The 17,259-nt window shown below is 42.7% G+C and overlaps 1 protein-coding gene across 1 annotated transcript in view; it reads left to right on the plus strand.

Moving 5' to 3' along the window:
• The window catches only part of LOC147728404 (cilia- and flagella-associated protein 337-like), a 378,048-nt gene that overhangs the window by 296,407 nt on the left and 64,382 nt on the right, over positions 1-17,259 (plus strand). Inside the window, exons 19-20 of the mRNA XM_086963279.1 lie at positions 6,495-6,584; positions 10,244-10,302. Of these exons, the coding sequence (XP_086819405.1) occupies positions 6,495-6,584; positions 10,244-10,302 (149 nt within the window). The remainder of the gene's footprint in view (positions 1-6,494; positions 6,585-10,243; positions 10,303-17,259) is intronic.

Below are 17,259 nucleotides of genomic sequence, written 5' to 3' on the forward strand. Positions count from 1 at the left end.
TGCTCCAAAAAAGGGGTGTGTGAAGGAGTAGTGCTCATATGTGACAATAGATGTAAGTGAAGAGAGGTAGGGGAAAAATCACTGAGTGAAGATATTTCCGTAAAGATTACAAAACTGATTACAAGTAACATAAAAACCAGTTGGTTATTGCCTGCCCTCCATTGATCATTCTTATAGGTAAACTTGATCATTTTCATTAAATGTAGAGAGATATCATCTGTTCGTTTGGGCAGGATAATGGTGGCATAAGGTACAGGCCCACTAGGGGGCGGAATGTTGACGTTTCGACCTGACTTAATGCATGGAGGGTAATTTTATCCTCAGCTTGCGGATCTTCCTCAGGACAGGGGAAGAGCAGGAGGCAATCTACAGGAGGAATCATGAAATCGAATTTAAAAACCATGTAGTTCAAGTGGGTGATAAGACGGACCAGAGGGTGCCTTGGTCACTAACCTACTGTGGATGCCTGTAGGTTAATGGCCCTGATCACAGTTCCTTTGGTTAGGTAGTGTGTAAAAAGGAAGTTGAGTTTTAGATTTCTATATCAAAGCTGTAATTATTCAAAATAAGAAGAAAGAAATGAACCCAAAGGTTCCTTACCCGCATCATGGTTGCCGTATGGTTGTAATTAATCGATATTGAGGGTATTCACAACCCAGTCATTGTCAGACTCCACGCTGCAGGATCCGGATGATGCACATAAAACTCCACCTCCCGATCTCACCAACACACTGGTATAAAAAACACAGTGGGTTCGAGCGATAGGGCGAGGGAAAAAACAGGAGACCAAGGAAGGGAAAGGAAGGGGGCAGCTGGGAAGGGAAGGCTGAAAGACAAGAAAATAACAGTATAATGGTTATTACTGTTCACTTCGAAAACCCTATCTCTCTTCCTGTATCTCTATGATGATAAAAGGTTCACTTTTCTTCAATCAACGCTCTCCACCTCCTCCCTGTATCATGGTATAGGTATAGCTGCCACAATATTTCCTATGGGATATAAACAACAATTATTTCTAATTCACCCCCTAGAGTTGCTGTACAATTATTTGTAACATGGCTATACCTACCCCTCCTGGAAAGGATTGTGCTTTAAATTAAACGTGAGGATTTCCACCCAATAAGTGCTCTCAAATGATAAATGTTAGGCTCCAACAAGCATGTCTGTGATGCCAGAATGTACAATAAGTTCCTTCAGGAAATACGGCAAGATGTAGCCTCCTACTACTATCTTCCGCTCCCTTTCAATATCTCCAAAGGTCTCTCCTATGTGCACGCTCCAAATACGGCAAGATGTAGGCCTTCCCACTATCTTCCGCTTTGGCAATTAAATCAGGAGACACTAGTGCCTTGCTTCGTAGCGGCAGTGCGCAGAAGGCTAGCACCACAACACTCCGCTCTCAATAAACACCACCAGGATTCCAATAATATTCTAGGCAGTCAGCATAACACCGTCTACACATCACAGTTCATTATTTCCTAGCACGCGTTAATCTCACGCGTGCGTGTAACTCACAGCTCAGTTGCACTTCTTAACAGTCCGCTGTACTTCCGTGGCTCGTCCCTCTCCTGACAGCAACGAAGATTGAAATGCCGGCAGGTAAAGATCAGGCAAACCAACCAGGAACAGGAAACACTGTTCCTGCTTCAAAGGCAGACGTGAAAACACACTCTGCAATAATAGCGCGTTCCAAACTCACTCGCGCTGGAACCAAAAACAAAACGGACAGAACTTCTCTTATCCAGAATCCAGAGAAGACAAGAAAACAATTCTCCACTATACAGCAAACGAACTGCAGGTCACAAAATCACGAAAAGGAAGCAATGGGTCCACTCAGCTTATATAGGACCACGCCCCCTGTATAGGCATTTTGGGAGTTGTAGTTTTTTAATGTTCGGTAGGCGCCTTGGTAGATCCTGACAGTCATAGCCAGCCATTAGTACCGGTTTGGGGAAAAGGAATGAATTCCAATTCAAGGGGAACCAATCACCCCCTAATAGAATCTGAAAAGTGAAACAATGCCCCCAATTGGTCTGAGCCTAACTTAGAAAAAGTCATCATGGGCGCCAATGGGCTAACCGTCTTCAATTTTTACCTTGGAAAGCTTAATTAGGGCAGCCCGAGGATCACAGCATTTCGCTTGTCAGGGATTGGCACAGAACTGCCCGACACAAACGGTCTCTGTAATGAAAACACGGAAAAAAAACAGCGCGTGCACGTTGCGAGCGCCGTAAATGGCTACGAACAGCTGTCTGAACTCCCTGCTCACGCATCAGAGGGAAGACAGGTTAGGCAACCTTCGAAAAAATTATTTACAAATCAAATATTCGGGGGTCATTACTGCAGGACATCTAACACATTTTTAAGTGTCCGGTTGAAAAGTATATATAACATGAAGCAAACCTTGCATACATGAGACATAAAATACACATAGCTGAATCACAACATTAACAGCGGTGTATTATACAATATACATGGTGATAGTAGACTTCTGCTTTATGTGAAATACATGGTTGCCCTGGACTCCAGTCAGCTAATATGGTAAATAGTTGGTTAATTAAAAATAGACTGGTGGGCCTAAACTAGGTTATTAAAAAACTTTGCATTCGACATAACGAACATAGTTTACAGACAAATAATTATATACAATTGCGGTGTATTGTACAGTGTACACAATTATTGTGTGCAGCATGATATAGGATATTAAATGGTTTTTCCACTGGAAAACTAGTTATGACAAACGCAAACAATTACATTCAATTATGGTGTATTACACAATGCAAATGGTGATTGTGGACCTCAGCAATATATACAATATTTACATGGAATACAGCGGATGTGGCCAAAATGAAACCTTGTCATAAGCACCATATCGAGGTAAGAAAAGCACAATACCAGTGCTGAATGTAAATGCCAGAAAACACATATAAAGGACGCAGCCTCTAAACATTGTTTAATGTCGCTACCTGCCTATATTGACAGGACACGTGTTGAGGTCTAGCGGACACGCATGTACAGGGCTATTGCTTGAACCTGGGAAGATGGATAAGGAGTCTGTAAAACAACCCAGGAAGCCCAGACCTGAACTTTGGGCCATTTCCTTTATACTTCATCAGGTGTTACTGCAGGATAGAGCAGAAGGGTAGGAGACCACCACATCTGGGGGAATATCTTCAAGGAAGTGGCGTAGTGAAGTGTTAGCCGTCATGGCTTAACACCTCATTCCACTCCTTCCGAAATGCTAGGCTGCACCACATTTACAACAATATGGTGCAGCCTTGCGTTTCCCCCTGCGCTGGCGCTACACTTAGCGGTGTAGTGCCAGTGCAGGCACTCTTGCACCATAGTGCAAGGGTGTCTGCGTGCAGGGGAAAAATTGTTTATGTACAGGAAGGGGGACCTTCCTGTACATAAACAATCTTTAAATGCAGGTTTGTCACGTCTATGGGTGTTGCTTAATGCAGCACACAAAGAAGTAACAAAATGGAATTTTTTTCCAGATTGTTTATGTACAGGAAGGGGGACCTTCCTGCACATAAACATTCCAAGGCATATTGCTTTTTTCATGTGTGCTGCATAATGCAGCACACATAGAAAAAGCAAAAACGAGGAGAAACAATGCATTTCTCCTTGGTTCGCCAACTTAAGACCAGGTTTTTCCTGGTCTTAATTTTGACACTGCCTCCTGTTTACACTGCCCTTGTAAATAAGGGGCAGCATCAAAATCAAGGGGCGTTGGGATGGAACGCCCACCACAACACCCACTGCCCACTCCATTCACGCAAAGCATAGCGTGAAAGGGTGCCTTATTTACAAAGCAGCATTAAGCCACCACAACGTCATAAAAAGTGACATTGTGGTGGCGATAGGGGCTTGTGCATATGCCCCCTGGGTGGACCTCTAGGTCTTCAGTAACATTGTCAGCCAAAGGCCTCTTTATGTGTGTAATATTGTGGACGAAGGGCCTTTCCACCATTTATACAATCACGTTTATTGTACAAATTGTGCTCAATCAAAACATGGAGGATATTTTGCCAGCGAAAGATTGTGTTGGGGGAAATACAGAAAAGTAGTTCAGAAAGGTTTTTTCTGTAGCGTTGCATCTCATGAGAGATATGAAGGACTGAAGGAACAGAAGCGTGCTTCAGTGCGATTGTGCAATAGTAGATCATGCCCCACTCTAGGGGACAACATCTAACATTTTTTGTCACCTTGCTCATGTCGGGCCTGGTGGCTTAGTGGACTAATGCTTCCACTGCAGGGGCCTGTGTTTGACCTCATGGTCACAGGTTCACATCCCGGTGGCTCCACTCATCCTTTCATCCATCGGAGGTTGATAAAATGAGTACCATTGAGTTGGGTAACAATAAACATCTATTATTCAGCACCAAGATACCCTGTTAAGGGTGAACATGCACTTTACAAATACACATGTTATGTTATGCTAAATACTTCCAAAAAGCTGTGACTCAGTGTTTGCCATTGAACATTTAACACCTTGTGCGCTAGCGGTTTTCCCGCTGTGCGCTGGGTTTTCGAAAATCCCGCGTAACATGACGAGCTCAGCTCGTCATGAGTGTACGAGAGGCGTAACGCATGATGAGCTGAGCTCGTCATGAGCATAGAAGGGGTTAAAACAAACAGATACAAGCAACACGTGGCATGACTGGCAAAATAATAACAATATCAATGTCAAAAACCTGTAAAAATGAGCAACAGAAAAGAGACTGTACAGTTAAAGTTAGAAATCACAATGAAGTGGTTTTGCTGACTGTCAGGACACTCTACTGTCACCAAGAACTGCTAAATTATGACTATCTCTCACCTCATAAATCAGCATTTTGTGTGAAAGTATGACTGCACTACTGCGAAGTGGTCAGTTATACAAAAAACTAGTATGCAAGAGAAGTCTGTTTCGGCTGTTTGCATGTAAATTCAGTTCTAGCTGCTTTTTTCTTCAGACATCGTACCTTTGTTGAATAAAAAAAAACGTCTTTAATAAAGTGGATCTCCAGGTTTGCTAAATGCAATGAACAACAACATTGTATTCTACATGAATGCTGAGATTTGCCTTCAGATTCGAGCTACCTATTTTAATTTTGTGCTGCCAAACCGAAGCCAACTATGCTCTTCTTCTTTATGCAAAATCTCCTTTCAGTGATTGCTGATGGGGAGGCGATATGTTCTACCTGCTTCTTTCGCCATTTTAGCCAACTTTTTGGCTGTCACTGGGTAGACAGAGTCCAAACATCTATGTTGAACTGTTGTAATTGAACAAAATGTACCTAGCACATTTTTATGATGTTCAGAACTGTGTAACCTCTGTGAGGAAGAAAAGTAAACCCCAGGCACGTTTATGAAAGTGTTATTTGGAGGTAACAATGGCACCCCTAATGTCCTTCTTCTCCATACAGAAGCATATTAACCTTGTGAAACATATCAGGGCCTTGTCATCAGGCGTTTTGGAGTGGGTAAAGAAGTGCTACTTACTGTAATACTCTTTTACGTACTCTTACATGTCTTTTTGCATTGCCCCCAAGATATCTAAAATAGGAATAAATGTAAAACTACAGGGAATATTCAAACACAACTGGTACAAACAGAAAGAACAGTACTATCTAAAGATGAATGGCAGGTCAGGTCACGAAGCAGCTGTTTAAAGCAACGAAAATGAAAGGTTTTCTTTTTTTCTGCTCTATTTTTTTAGTTCACAGTGACCAGCAGAAAGAACATAATTATCTTTTGCATTTCTTAGATAATTATGGAAAAGTTACAAGCTTTCTGCATGTTTCTTAACATTCTGAGTTAAAAAACAAAGACCTGCATTGAACTATTTCTAATATCTTTTTCCAACAAATATCGAGCACATTCTTGAAGCGCTTAATTTTGTACTAGCGATTCCATTTTTACTCTTCATGTTTGCAAACATGCTCTCTCTTTCATATGAAAGAGCTATGCACCAATGTTTTGATTGGTTTGTGGGAAGGTGATGGTGTGATCATGTATTATATGGGCTAAAGTACCCCCTGCCGTCCATAGTCCATATATTATATGGGATAAAGTGCCCCCTGCCGTACATGATAAGGATATTACAAGTCTCCTCAGAGTTCCATAACCTTAAAAAGTAACTTTGCCTTTTGCCTCGTTCCTTTATATGATTATGGAACTCCTCTATGGCTTGCAATATCTTTATCATGTACAGCAGGGGGTACATTATCCCATAAATATTACCACCACCACCACAATTACCACCAACATGATTTTTAACAACACAGCCACCATTGTCACCACTGTTACCATAACCAAGACTATTAACACCACCATTCTGTGTGCTATCAGTAATAAAATAAGCATTTGCAAAGCCAATAGGATGGTATTTTTACTGTGGAGGTAAATAATATACTTAAATGGTCACTACAGACCTATCAAATGTTACTGTCAGTTCTATTACAGTTTAGCAAGATGGTAGCCTTATTTTTATTTTCTCTCCCTAGATGATTTAATTATCAACAAAGTTATTTTCCTTCTTTCACGGGCCGAATGGAAGAATGAAGCTGCTACACTGGTGGCCAGTGGGCCTCGAGGTAACATTGAATAATTAAGATCAGATTCAGATTAATATATGATTCTAACAGCAAAAGACTATGACTGGTGTGCACTGGCTGGCTTGATGGTTATTGTTTAGAGAGCAATAGTCTATAGGTGTCCAATGAAGGTCCATGAAGGCTGGATCCATTGCAGATTTTGAGGCTAGCCATATACTAAATAGAGGATTTACCTTTACATTCATTGTTCATAAATACAGTTTATGTGCATGTTCTGACAATCCAGCATGGATCTAGCCTTCGGAGGCCTACATTGGACATAAGGGTTTCAACCCAACTAGGTTCTATACTGAGATTTGCCTAGGTGGCATTATGCATCAGATAGTGTTTTACATAAAATCTGCACTCCTAAAACCCCTGAAAACTTTGTAAAGCTGTATTTTTTAATTAGCTTGGTTTGAGTCCATGCATTCTGGGTGCTGCCCTGTTCTGTATGGGCATGGGTGCTTCAATCAGTTTCATGGGGAGCCCGACATACAGAATTGTGAAAAAGTGGTCCACACCCTTTGCTACTTATAACTTTTTGAAATGGTAAGCTATTTAATTCAGCATGCAACAGAGGCTGACATGCTGTCTAAACATGTTTGACTAATCCTCACCTTCCTTCAAGTACAACTACTTGCCCTCTGAGCACTGTGTCTATAGTGCTTATGCTACAAGTTTCAATTCTATCACAAAAACTCTATATACACATCAAACATTAACATAACAATTCTCGAAAATGATGACAGAAGTATTTCTTTATGAGAATTTAATTTAATCTGTTATAAGCACAGAAAAAAATAATAATATAATACAATGCAGGTATTCTATTTCTTGCGTATGCAAAATGCATACGCATTTCCCTTTGGCTCTTCTTCAGGTGTTTGAATCTATAAATGACACAAATGATTTAAGTTCAATTAGCAAGGAAATGTCTTCAACAACTTTACATTCATGTGCGCTATATTTCATTATACAGCTCTTCTGGATATAAAAATAAAGAGTTCAATAATACAGAAATAACTCAACCTACAAAATAAGAAAAGAAAGAGGAAACCAAAGTGTCCCTGTGTGACAGGTATAAACCACAGTGCTCTTATCCTTCTCTGATGGAAAAAACTAGTGCCAAAAAACCTGCCCTCATGCATGTCTGTTACGCGTATAGCGAAATGCAATTCTTGCCTAAATACCTCCTTGGTACAAATCCTGCTTTTGTTCCCTGTTACAGTGACGACAAACATGAAATTAGTATTCCGATATCAAACAAGCACCAACTAGCCAGACGGGTACAAAGTAACATAACTATACTGACCTTGCTCAGCGAAAGTGGAGGCTGACATACAGCTCATTACATTTATCACGTTGAAATGCTGCTAATGTCTTTGCTTATAAAAATTAATAATAAAATACTTTAAAATAAAAAAAATCTTGAATAATTTAGTGTAAACTAAGTCTGTTTCGAATCAAGTGCTCCAGTTCATTGAAATTAACCTTGGTTTGAATCATTAGACTTAATTATACTTTTGGTGGGGGAGGGAACAAGCATTGGCGAAGCCAATTATGTAGCCCTATACGTCTCATTTTTGTTATGAAAATAAATTTAAAAAGTAACAAAAAATGTAAATCCTGCCCCTTAACAGTGTCTTGCATATAGAACATATAACATTAAGCAAAAATGTGATCCATCACAAAAATTACATAGGCAAATAACATGTAATCGAAGCAGAGATTGTTCTACATGTCTTTCAATCAACCCTCTTGATTCATGGTTCTGTTGAATGTCCTTCACATTTTGCATTTGCCAACCACAGCTTACAGCATGTGCAGTGGGCCAACCTATGTCAGCCATTGGCTCTCTTCACTGTGAGTGATTGCATTTTGCCCTTTCATATGTCTGTCTCTGTCTAGAAAGTCTTCCACTTGAGTGCCAAAGCTGGTAGACCACTCTCTTGTTTGCCTTTCTGCTATCATTTCAAGTTTTATATTTATTTGTATGCCACTTTTAGAACCTACCAGGTTTACATGTTCTGACTTTTACACTTTTAATCACTGGTTACCGAAAGAAACAGGGTGATCATTTCGCCCGTCTGTAATTGTAGTTTGTCATTTTACCATGTTATATTTTTGGCCTTTGAAGAACATGCGATTATTGTATAGGACCTTTATGAACACCGGGGTTGTGACTTTACCAGGAAAGATAGAAAATGAACAGAAAAGTCCTAATAAGACCAATCATACTCAACACCTACGACCTAAATATTTCAACCAGATAGTCCAATACTTTGTACTCCCTCCTTCCTCTCATTGTCATTGTATACCGGGCGACCAAGGTTAGGTTCCGGTGGACAAAGTTCTGATAGTTCTAATTATTAGCACGTACTTCGTTAATTATTTATATTTACATTAATAGTTTGTAAATGTTGTTTATGTGGAATGGATCCAGCTGCCCTGACTTATGTTGGATAAGTCTAGTGTATTCTTCCGCGAATCATTCCCTGTTTTTTTAGCTCTTTTGATTCTTTGCTGTATCCACGCTCAGTAAATACCACAGATCTGGTTTTGATCTTAGTACTGTTGTCTTTTTCCATAGTGAAAACATAAGTGTGATTACATTCACCGTTGACCATCACTCAAGGAGTTGGTGGAGTATCTCTAGAACATTAGTGCAGGTCCCTTACTCAGGGGCTTATATTTATGAGCCCCTTTGTGTCACACTTGCACCATCCAACATGGTGCAATAGTGACGCTAATGTAAAATAAGATTTATGAAACCACGCAAGGTCACCCTGCATAGCTCTGCATGGCTTCATAAATCTCGAGTGATATAACACAGCACAAATTGCTGCGTGGCAGTGCTTTGCGCCATGGAGGCGTTTCCATGGGTGTTGCGTGGGTGTTTCCACGCAACATTCATGATTTTGATGCATTCCCAGATTTACAAGAACAGGTTAACCTGGGAATGTGCCAAAAATATACAGCTCCCCAGGAGAGGTGTAACGAGGAATGCTATCTTTATTTCTCCCCCTGTTTCCCTCTTTCTGTGTGTGCCTCATTCTGCTTCACAATGAACAGTTCCTGCACAAAAAGAATCCTGCCTACAACACAGGCACCCTTGCACTATAGGCCCCTTTGCACCTTTGTGTAAGAGTCCCTGTGTTGGCACTAGTCTGCCAAAACAGTGTCTTTACAAGGGAAAAGGACAGAAATGTGCCATATTGGATAATTACGATGATGCTTTCCTTCCCTTTCCATGTAATGCAGGGCAGCTCAGCAAGGTGACGTGCTGAGCTGCCCTGCACCACAAAAATCATAAATATGCCCCTTAGTGCAGAGACTTTTTGGTTTGGACATTTCACACTCCATAAATCTTTATGCATACTATTTGGATCCTTGAATTGCAAGCTTGAATTCCTCAGCCCATGACATCCAAATGTGCCCCTTAGACATTATCATCAAACTCCTGGAGGAAGGATGGGCTCGCTCGGTCCCATTGTGTAAGAGTCCTGGAGATGAGACTAAAGGGTTAATAAAAAAAAACAAGAAGTGTATACATTTTATAGGCTTATGGAAGTGAATGTATTTACAGAAATTCATTGGAGCGTACATATTTTGTTAGCAGAATCAGAAGACAATTGATAAGTGAAATCTCTTTCCAGGTTGCATCACATTTTGGAATATATCGGGAGGAGGAAAAATATTTGCTTATTTTCTTGGCGTAAGTATTTCTAGTTATAACAATCTCTGTTTCCCATTGTGAGTTTCTTACTCCATGAGATTACTGTTATAAAAAAATATGTATTGTGTGTTGAAGTTGAAGCAGAAATACAAAAAACAATTGTTGGACTCGGCTACTTCTGCAGGGTTGTCCCCAAATGTGTTGCCTTCCTCTGCCTATTCTTCTGACCTTCGTGTTGTTTGCTTTTGGACTGTGGGCACTTTACCATTGCTAATCAGTGCTAACGTGCATGTGCTCTCCCTTCTAAACATGGTATGATTGGTTTACACCTGTTTGGCATATTTGAATCACTTATAAGTCCCTGTGAAGTGGTAAACCATTACCTAGGGTCTGTAAATTAAATACTACTAGTGGTGCGTCTGCACTGATTGTGCTACCCACAGAAGGAGCCATTCAAACCTGTCTCAGGCCTGCAACTGCAGGGCCTGTGTACACAGTTTAATGCCACCTTGACTTGGCATTTAAAATACTTGCTAAGCCTTAAACTCTCCTTTTATTACACATAGGTCACCCCTAATGTAGGCTCTAGGTAGCCCTATGGACAGGGTGCTGTGAAAGTAAAAGGTAGGACATGTACCTTTATGTTTTGCATGTCCTGGTAGTGGCAAACAGCCTATTTCCTTTTTCACTGCTGTGATGCCTACTCCTCTCATAGGCTAGCATTGGGAATTCCTTTATATACTTTAAAGTAGTAATTCCTGATCAGAAAGAAGTGGCATTGCCATGTTTGGCATCTTCAAAATGCTAGCGATAAATCCTACTTACTGGTGAAGTTGGATTTGATATCACTATTTTAGAAATGGCACTTTCAGAAAGTGGGCATTTCTCTGTGCCTATAACTCTTCTTGCTTTATTTACAAACCTCTTGCGCCACCGATAATTCACTTTTTGTGATGCACTGGCAGTGTATTGCGCTGCCCCATATTCACGGGGACACGTAAAGCTACCCTGTGTTTCGTGTTCTTGTAAATACAGCCCCCTTGCAGGCAGCACTTTGTGTGAAAGGGGCGTTCCATAGGTGTTGCGGTGGGTCTTCCCACACAACACACGTGGAACATGACACTTTTTCAGATTTCTGAGAAATCGTAAACCTGGGAATGCGTCAGAATTCTACACCTCCACAGGAGGTGCAACGAAGAGAAATTTTTTAATTTCTCCTAGGTTTTCCCCTTTCTATGCATGCTGCATTATGCAGCTTACATAGAAAGAGGAAAACAATCGGCCTGTATGTGCTGGCCTGCTGCCTGCCCCCTTCCTTTGTGCCCACAAGTCCTCTCCAAGGGAGGTTAGCTTGCCCCCTGTTTTGCAATGTCAGGGCCGTCAAAGATTGCTTTTAAGCACCTCTGCCGAGGGACTCTGTCTCTTGTGAGCCCGGCAGCTGCATGCTGAGTGAGGAGCTGTGATCGATTGCTCTGTACTTTACAAGCCTAGCGCGTGTGCAGCGCTTCGTTCTGCCCCAAACCTGAAGGGCTGGCACTTTGGTCAAGTTTAAGTAAGCAGCGATAGTGAGCACTTCATTTCCACAGACAGAGTGCCGGCTGACTTCAGTCCTCCAGGTGCATGACGGTCATCTTGAGCACCCAATCGCCATCTCCGATGCCGCAAGCCTAATGGAAGCCCTGTGGATGCAGCCCCATCCTCGAGAGGACAGTAGTGATGTCAACGCTGAAGGAAGCACTGTGAAGGCATCCCCTCCTCAACACGTTGCTCAGCAACCTGTGGCCTGACAGGTACGAGGACCATCATGGATGCCCTGTCCCTGGAGCAGCCGGTGTGTAACCAGCGAGGGCAGACTGGAACCAAAAGACTCAGGCCCCACTCCCAAAGCCCACCCTCTGGCGTACTCCCCATAGCACCATGCAAGCGTGCCCTCTGCCTCTCTGAAAAAAAGCTAGAGGTCGGACCCGTCCTCACTTTGAACACTGTGGATGAGTAGGGCCCGGGGTTGTCATGCAGCCGTCCCATACTTCTACATGGGTGTCTCCATTTCTTGGCCTAACAAACTTGGGGGCATTGTTCTCTGTCTGTATTCTGGGGTGAAACCCCTAGAGAAGCGTGAGACTGCCTGCCGAGATGGGAAACATTTATTGCAACTGCCTTTTGGGTGATCACAGTGTTTCCCGTTATACCGTATCTGGGATAATTGACAACACACTTTAGTGAGTCTTCACAGAAACTACAGTATAACGTTTAGTAGGCACCAGGTGCTCCTGTGCCTTATGTTTGGTTTCTAAATGTAATAGTTTCAGATGGGCTCACAAGATTTACCGTAACCAGTCTAGAAGGAGCGCAGATGCTTCTGTGCCCCTCACGTCTCAGAAGAGCAGAGCTGCTATAGATTTAGCAGGCTGTTGCATTGTAAGCAGAGCTTCTTTTTTTGAGTTAAGGCCTCCTCTTCAATGCAGGACCACTACACCATCAATTGGCCAGTTGCAGCTACACCCATTTTGTAATTGGATAACTTCAGCACTTCTAAGCAAGTGTGATACAAATGTAATGAGGCAGTGCTCACATCCTCTGCAGGGATGCTATAATGAGAATCAAAAAGCAGCAGTACTTTATCAAAGGCATTGGTATACCCATAGTGGGATAATACCAAACCTCCACTGCATGGCTGCCATGTCTTTAAACTAAAAGGGCTAGAAGGGTTCAACTGAGATAACATTTGCTTGGAACTGGACTAGAACCTGTTGTAAGGGCTGCAATATCAGACATGTTCACTGTAGGGTTGCTATATTTTTAATAGTGCAATACTGATAGCTGTTTGCAGTCTCAGCAAAGAGACTTATGTTTAAATCAAAATAGGGTATGAACTCACTTCACTCATTCGCTTATTTAAGAAGGGCAATCCACGGTGAACATAAGGCAGCTTAAGTCCAATCTTTTCCCACACACAAAACAGTTATGGTATGTAAGGAATAGGCCAGAGAAAGGACGAGGCACCAAGGTGACTGTAGCTGACAGCGGCCAGAGGAGCTCTGCACCCGTGTTTGGCCCAGGCAGTGGAGTGGAGGAGCGAGGCGGGTGAAGTGTGGACCTGGGGCATTCTACAGTGGTCCAGGGGAGCTTGGCCTTCCCACAGCTGCCTCCTATAATTTGAATATCCCTGTTACTTTACTATACTTATGCCGGGCTGCGGCGTGCCTTACCATGTCTGGGGACAGGAAGGCTGATGAGTTTTGGTGGTAGTTGGTGTCCCTGTCTCCGCGGATCACAGCCTGGCTGGGCAGGCGTGAGAGAGGCCTGAACCAGAGAATTATAAAGCGCTGTGGTCAATGGAGCAAGCAGCAAGAGAAGCAAGTATTTATCCTCCCTTAAAAACATAAAGAGAGAGAGTGAGTGTTTGGGACACACGAACTGAGAGACTTCTGCAGGGAAATAAAGTTAAGAGACTTGACAATCCCACCTGTCTACAGAGGGACCGTATACAGGATGAACTATCAAGACCATCCTGAAAAAAGCCAGGAACTGAGAACAAGTGCTTTTTTACTCCGAAAAAATCCTATCCCAATCTTCCCAGATTATAGTGGTCTGGCCCAGAGCAAAGTAAATTGTTTGACCATGTGAAGTCATGAGCAGTGTGCATTAAGTAAGTGCTGTTGTATGCCTCCAAGCAAAAGGTAATTTTATAAACAAAAAAAACACACTTCTTTGAGATGCCAGAACTGACATGGTCCTCAATGAAGATGCATAATCTGATATTCAGTAGAGAAAGGCCCAACATCAAAGGCAGAAAGGGCCACAGCCAGAGAAAAACCGAACACAAGGAGCAGCGGCATAGATACAAGTGAAGACTTGGTCCACGCAGGAACCCCGAGATGTACCCCAGTGAATTGAAATTGAAACTATGAGGAAACTTCCACTAGAGTCACTTTTGGTTTCCAGAGAGTCATGGGTAGGAATGCCATGACGGCCTTATAGGTTTCCTGAGCAGGTAGAAACATCTTTTAAGGACCTATATATGTTTTGTGAAATGAGATAAAAAAGTGGCAGATGTTCAAGGTGAGGAAAAGTTACTTCTGTGTGAGAACATTCAAGAACACTAAATATACCCGATTCATCAACATAATTTACATGGTTAGGAGCAACACTAAGTACCATGGGCTATTTACCACAAAATGACGCAGCGCGGTACCACAAGCCACTTTGCTGTGCCGAGCTGCATCATTTTAAAAGCACATCGATGCGTCATATAAATTTTACAACAATATGACACATCCCTGTTTTTCCCCTGTGCTAGTGCACAGTTGGCTGCCATGCGCCAATGCAACCACCCTTGCACCATGGTGCATTGCGGGGATGATTGTTTTTGTGCAGGAAGGGACACCTTCCTGAACACAAAAAATCTTTGATGGTGTTTTCCTCTTTTTATGTGTGCTGCATTCTGCAGCGCGCATAGAAAGAGGAAAAACAAGGAGAAATAAAAACATTTCCTCTCATTGTGCCTCCTTACGCGTCCCCTGGGGAGGCATCAGATTCTGACAAATTCCCAGGTTTACGAAATGTTGTAAATCTAGAAATGCAGCAGAATCCATAGGTGTTGTGTGGAAATATTCACAGCAACCCCTGTGACACACCCCTTTCATGCAAAGTGATGCGTGAAAAGGGGCCATATTTATAAGGTCATGAAAAAAGCCACGCAGGGTGGGTTTGCGTGGCCTTATAAATATGGGCCAGCACACTGCGCTGCTGGAGCGTCACAAAATATGATGCACTGGCGGCGCAAAGGGATTGTAAATAAGCCCCCATGCACTTAATACTAGGGTGCCGAATGTGTCATTACTAGTTTAAACAGTTTGGGCCCTATTCACAAATGGCTTTTTATAGTAAGTTCAGTAGTACTACAATAGTACTACTAAACATAATACAAAATGCTATTCACAGACCTACAAGTATAAATCACAACCTCCACCTCTCCTATGTTTTCTATGGGGAGATCCTTATACATGTACGTTTACTACATAGTAGTAAATGTGAAATGGATCACGAAAATTGGCAGGAAAAAGGGGCATCCTTAATACTAAATGGAAGTGGTTTCAGAAGGAGTAATGAAGGGTTTAGAAAGGATCATGCACCGACCCACAAAAGAGTAAGCCCATTGCTATTCACAATCTGCACTTCTAAAGTTACTACAGCCATATAAGGACTCAAAACAGTAGTACCTTACTCCAGCTCAGAACTGAAGTAAGTCCAGCACCTCACACTGGCACTGCAATACCCTCCCAGGGCACATAATGGCAGTAGGGACTTAAAATAAACCCCCAGAGGAAATCATTTTTAAAATTAAATTATTTAAAATAGTTGCAAATATAAATTAATACAATGTAATGTTCATATAATAAGTTCTTTTTAAAAAAAAGGAAAGCATTGGAACAAGGGTTTCAAAGTCATTTTATGGCAAAATGCAAAACAAATGTGAAAAAATAACTATGTTTCTTCCATGTGGATCACTGGGACCGAAGCAACTCTGTAGTCACCCTGCGAGCAAATACTGTTCGACTGAAGGTGGTCTTGCCTAATGTTTTTAGTTTGTGACTTATAAATATATCTGCAGGTCACAGATGTTTAGTGGAGTAAACCTGGAGGCTAGAGCCAGTAAGAGCTTCACAAGATCAGATGCGTTTAGTACCCTGGTAGCCTTGAACATCCCACCAAAGAGCTCTGAGGAGGGAAAAACACCCAGTTGAAGCTGAGCTGACAAGGTTGCATGTTTTCATGGACACTTAGGCCTGCAGGAGCAAAACGTGTTCTACATGATCTGGAGGCACTGACCCCTTGAATAAAAGTTTTACATTCTTCTGAAATTGCTTTTGAGACTCAGGTCTTCTCTTGCTAGTAGAAAGAGAGCTCCCATAACTCTATGTTCAGATGTGCAGAACTGCTTCCAGGTCCACTTCTGTGTCTGTCTGTCTGACTGTCTGTATGTATACATGGATATACGTGGTATTTGTTTAGTGAAAACATAGCCAAAGGCAGCAGAGTGCTGTACAGGTTCAACAGCAAGGATACGGTTAACAAGTGATTTGAGAGGTAGCTTGCTTGTTGGCTATTACTGCACTAGGATGTAGTGTTCTTTAAAGAGGTGTTTTCAACGTTTATTATAGCCTTATAGCCCGCCGTAGCGGGCTATACCGGCTATTAAAGGCCTGCTGCAAAGTTAAAGGCCCGAGCCGAAGGCGAGGGAATTTAACAAGGTAGAGGGACTTTAATAGCCGGTATAGCCCAGCTACGAAGGGCTATAAGGCAATTAGAAGATTCTACAACCAGAGGGCAGAATGTTCTAACAAATTAAACAAAGGCTTTAAGGAGCGCGAGGGGATTGACATTCCCTCAGGCTCCCTGAAGCCTTTGTTCACAGCCAGAGCTGTGAACAAAGAAACATTAGAATGTTGGAGCTCCGGGGTTATACCAGCCATTATAAGCCCGGACCTGCTCCATTGTTTTCAATGGAGCGTCCAACATTCCAATGTTCTAGGAGGGGGCGCTAGAGGGCGCACTGCAGAATGGCCGCACTGTCGTGAGGCTCCTGCTGCCCGGAGCTACTATCCGCCTAGGAATCCTGATTGCCATCGATGCGCCCTGATCTGACCCTATAGATCTACTGGGATAACGACTGCCCACCCACGGGCCAACTCCTGGGCCGTTCGGAGGTTGCTGGCCGAAGTTACGAGGATTCCAAGTTTCCCCGACTTGCGCTCTGGAGGACTGGTGTCCCTTGGCCCGGCGTCATCATTCATGCCAGCCCGTGGCTCTGCACGTGGGGTGTAGGCCCTGCTCTGCCCCTATCCACCGGGCCCGCTCGCTGGCCGGGCAGGCTGCTTGTTTCTTCCTTGCCATCGGATTGTCCTCTTGGCTCCAGCTTCTACCGGTCCAGATAACATCGCTCACGGAGACACAGCGAATCTCCTTCTGATCGTCTGGGGGATCGCCCCATTG

The sequence above is a fragment of the Lissotriton vulgaris genome, chromosome 3_1 (assembly GCF_964263255.1).
Source record: "Lissotriton vulgaris chromosome 3_1, aLisVul1.2, whole genome shotgun sequence".
Taxonomy (NCBI): Eukaryota; Metazoa; Chordata; class Amphibia; order Caudata; family Salamandridae; genus Lissotriton; species Lissotriton vulgaris.